The 4,474-nt window shown below is 34.4% G+C and overlaps 1 protein-coding gene across 1 annotated transcript; it reads left to right on the top strand.

Annotated features, from left to right (window-relative positions):
• The first annotated feature begins 120 nt into the window (after positions 1–120).
• On the top strand, positions 121–3,934 carry LOC132193655 (uncharacterized). Its single transcript, XM_059614452.1, has 3 exons — positions 121–151; positions 338–556; positions 3,330–3,934. Exon 3 carries the CDS (start codon positions 3,352–3,354, stop codon positions 3,760–3,762), a length of 411 nt encoding a protein of 136 aa, XP_059470435.1. The 5' UTR covers positions 121–151; positions 338–556; positions 3,330–3,351; the 3' UTR covers positions 3,763–3,934.
• Positions 3,935–4,474: the final 540 nt, after the last annotated feature.

Here is a 4,474-nt window from a genome sequence, read left to right as displayed (position 1 = left end):
TTGTAATTATGCGCATCTCCTACGCATCCATGCATCATTCAGATTGGGAGCCATCTGTTGGGCGTAACGGAAAATATTAAGAACATACAGCGCGATTTTCTTGTTGTCGCAAAAGGTAAATTCGCCAGGAAGATTTCTGTGCATATTTAAGGTAATTTCATGTTTCACGGGCATTTCAGGCTCTTTATGGCTACTCCCATCGTGTGGTTAAATTATTAATATGTTTTTTCCAATAAATTTGGTTAATTTCTGGCCATTTCCCATCAGGAATACCATAAATTTAAATCCTCAAAGTGGAAGAGAATTTGATTTTTTTTTATTTTGAATTTTCATGCAGGAGTTTTCATCGCAACAATAATTTACAGGACATTTCTGTGGTTGTACGGAGGAAGCAAAGGGGGACATTCAGCTCTGGTGACCATCCTCCAGCAAAAGGGGGACAAAGCAACCTCGTGGATCTGGTGTCCATCCCTCCATTTCCATCACACGACGACAGTCTCAAGACCCTTGAGACAGAGACAGCAAAGTCTGCAGCTTTGGAGTTCCAAGGTGAAAGGTAATTATTTTTACTGTTCTCTGTACTGATGAGCATTTTTTATAAATGAATTTTCATTTTAATATTTCCATATGTATAGAATCCTTGAAGTGGAACAAAATTTGAATGATTTTTTTTTTAGTTTTCATGCAAAAATTTATATTGAAACTATAATTCACATGGTAATAGGTAACCTGTGTGAAACCGACCAAAAATAAATTTGATACAAGGTTAAAATAATATACAATTTCCTCATCAAAATTGGTGAAATTGGGAATTTGAAATATTTTAAAACTTGAATTATTACGTCAGCTGAAAGAATTGTGTTTAATTATTTATAAACTTAATAAAAGTACCAATCAATTAGCAATAGATTTGCATAACTTATAAATATAATTCTACAAAAAATTTTTCTACAAAATTTTTAATCTTAAATTTATTATAATTTATGTCCAAATTCGAATTGTGCTTATTTATGCAGAACAAAAAAAAAATGTGGCTCATAGGTGCGATAAAAAAAATCAGAATTAGGCTCCAGTAAACAATTTAATTATCGACTATACACACAAATCGTCGGCAACAATACGAATTTTGTAAAAAAAGCCTAATATTATGATTTGTTAATCAAATCAAAAAATTTACAATATTGATTGTCAAGGCGTTTTTTAACAAGATTGATATTTTCATTCGATTGGCAATCTCAGAGAATAACGTAAGATTGATGTTGTAAGAGTGCAGTCTAAGACGAAATGTGAGGGCGATTCTCTGTAGTGGTTGATCAAATGCTGCCAGTTGGAGTGGCTATGGGTGGTGTTCGACAAGCAACAGGTCAGAGGTGAGATTTGAACTGGCTGCTTGACCGTAGCAATGCCAGGGACTTCGCTCTTGCTGCGGCCATGGACTCGTGAACAGGTCCGTCCAAGGTTGACTGCCCAGTCATCTTCTTGTGCGCAGTTAAGGGTGTATTTATGCCTAAAAGATGGAAAATTAAATACTTAATAATTGCGACAACTAATTTAACCTAAAGTTGCAACAATTCTTTTGGACAACTCAAGGGAAATTGGTTCCAGGGACATATTGCACAGCTTTTTATTTTTTTATGAACAACAAGAAGAATAAAAATAATAATAACTGATGAACTAAGAACTAATCTCGGTAGTGAAAAAAGTGTCAAACTTTTAGTACAAAAAGGAAGAAAAAGAGTGCATTTTTATCAGTATTTAAAAGCTACCAAAGCAGCTAGATCTGCATTAAGTAAAACATATTCACACGGGAAACATTTTGTGAACTTCCTTGGAAAATTAGTCCTTTAGAAAAAAATAATAATGCGTAAAGATATTTGGTTCTATTAAATTCATCTCTATTGCAATTATCAAGAAGGCCTATTTTTAAATTTTGCTTAAAAGCTTCTGTGGTTGATATGATATTTTTTTTACATCAACTTCAAAGGGAAACGTGGAGTTTTTTGCAATTAAATGATCCAGCTGGTGAGAGTTAGTTTGGAATAATTCCTGACAATTTAAATTTCAAGGGGCTGCATTAATTACTCCCGGCTCTGTGTCTCCTAGGGGTTTGAATTCAAATTTTCATTTATTGGGCAAGTGGGATGTTCTTCTGGGATGTTTTTGGTCCAGGATTAAATTGTGATAATGCTAAACTGAGTTGGAAAATTACATCATTGATTTCTCAAATGGTTTTTATTATGAAAATCCACATTCTGCAGCACTTTGGCATACTCCAATTCAAATTTTAATTTAAAGTTTTTCGAATTTCTTTTGCAAAAATTAATTCCTTAATGTTGTAAACAAATTAAAACAGCAAGAAATATTTAAAGCCAGTCGCATCTAGTCCTCACATTTTTTTTTAAATCGTTGCAAGACACTTGCAAATTTTAATCACCATTATTATAAAGACTTGATTTGACTATGCCAATAAGAGTCCTTAATTCAAAGTTGAAAAGGGAAAAATGCAATCGATACTTGAGTCAAATTAAGAGACTTTGCAAATATCTTTAGAATGCCAATTTCTCACCTGCAAGACAGTGCCGACCTTGCTTTTGGACATGTCGAGCGCCATCACATTGACCATGTTCAGCAGACTGGTTAGTCTCGCCTCATCATAATTCTTTCAGTTATGAACTTGTAAGAAAACCTGCAAAAAGCGTGAAATTAGAAATAATATAAACGCCTGCAAGAGTTGGAGGAGGGCAGCCTGCTTATCTTAAGTGACGCAAGCGTTGCACACTTTGAAGCAGGGGCTCGAGAGTGCAGGCAAAATGCAATTCAAATCGGGTTACTTATGTATTATTTTCTTAAAAGTTATTCTGGAAAATGTTTGATATTTTTCCAAGTTTGAGAGAAAATTCAGCTTGTATAGTTTTTGTGTGTGATATTGTTCCTCTCATGCTCTCATATATAGCCGTGCGGCCCAAAAGCATGCTGGGCAAAAATTTCTGGCGCAACAAAATTATCACGAGCGTGAATGCCAAGAAATATCAGAGGAGTGCATGAAGATTATACACTCAGCAATATATTGTGTTTGACGTTTAAAATCTAGAACTTCATGTAGTAGAAGACTAACATTCCGATTTTTCACTTGGAGAGATGCAATAAAAAATTTATATTAATTAATCCCAGTAAAACTGTAGATAATATTAAGCATAAATAATATTTTGCAATAAATTTTCAGAAAAATTAAGTTGTATCTCCTAACAATGACTGCACTCAAAAATCAATCTGAAATTAAAAAGTGCGTAGTTTTTAACAAAAATATTTATAAATTTTATGTGTTTCAGCTCTCAAGAAGAGGGAGCAAAAATGGACCCCAAAAAGAGGAAGCTCGAGGACGAATTGGACGCGCTGACCATTAGCGTCCCCACCTCGGTGTTATCTGAATGTAAAGAAGCTTTGAGTGGTAGGCTGAAGAATGCAGACAAGAAACAGACTCTTGTTGAAACCCTGAGGGCACTCATAGAGCCGGACAAAAATGAACAGGAGCCTCTGCAGAAAAATGACACATCTGGAATGGAGACTGACCGTATGGGAGGAGAAAAGGAACTGAAGACCAAAGACACCAAAGAGATTACTAGCTGCAAAAAGTGCAGCATGAACAAAGAAATTTTGAGATCATTAGAAACTAAACTCGAAGAGCTGAAAGAAAAAGTCAAGGAGAAGGAGCTGGAGCTGGAATACAAATCTCAGACAGGAGAAGAACCTTCGGACATTTGATAGTGCTTTGTTGAAGTATGGTGTTGAATGTTATGAATATTATCTAGCTATAAGATGACTAATTATAAGTTGCAGAGTGATATTTTTTGCATGTAATTAAAAGTTACATCCATGCAAATAAAAATAAGTAATTGAAAGGTCTCGGGAATTTGACAAAACTCTTTGAATTTTAATTACTTAAGTCGCGATTCCTTCGTAGCTTAAGATTTTTTTAAATTTATTTAAATTTAATTACCTGATAAATACACTTCTGAGAAAAAACTACTCAGATTAATGCAGAAGGCTGCATTTCATCATTGAATTAAGAACAGTATCAATTATCATGGTACCTCAAAATTGAAAAGAAAAAATCATTGAAAATCAATCAGTAGTGCTTTTTTTAAATTACTGATTTTTTTTGTCTTTAATTTAAAATGAAAATAAACTATAATACATATTTGGATAATAGGCACCAATGAACCAGTTTATTGAACTCCAATAATTATTCCAACGTTTGATTACTTCGATTAATGCAAGGCATGCTTTAATGCAGCTAAGAGAATTCTACAGCGTCCGAGACCAGTGAAAACCCGTTGAGACACCAGTGCGGAACTTATGTCATTGGAAAAAAGTTTCCAATAAGTAGACACCAGTCAAGACCAATGACATCAATGGGTCACAAGTCTGGTGTCGACCAGTGTTCTGTTTGGCAGGGAAGTCTGCCCAAAAGAGG

Source organism: Neocloeon triangulifer, unplaced genomic scaffold (assembly GCF_031216515.1).
Source record: "Neocloeon triangulifer isolate White Clay Creek 2 clone unplaced genomic scaffold, ASM3121651v1 ptg000004l, whole genome shotgun sequence".
NCBI classification, from domain to species: Eukaryota; Metazoa; Arthropoda; class Insecta; order Ephemeroptera; family Baetidae; genus Neocloeon; species Neocloeon triangulifer.
The sequence above is the reverse complement of the archived record's forward strand: the minus strand, read 5'-3'. Positions and strand labels throughout refer to the sequence as shown.

Bases quoted from the DNA above. Each gene is read 5' to 3' on its own strand.
- LOC132193655 (XM_059614452.1), top strand. From the start codon at position 3,352: ATGGACCCCAAAAAGAGGAAGCTCGAGGACGAATTGGACGCGCTGACC.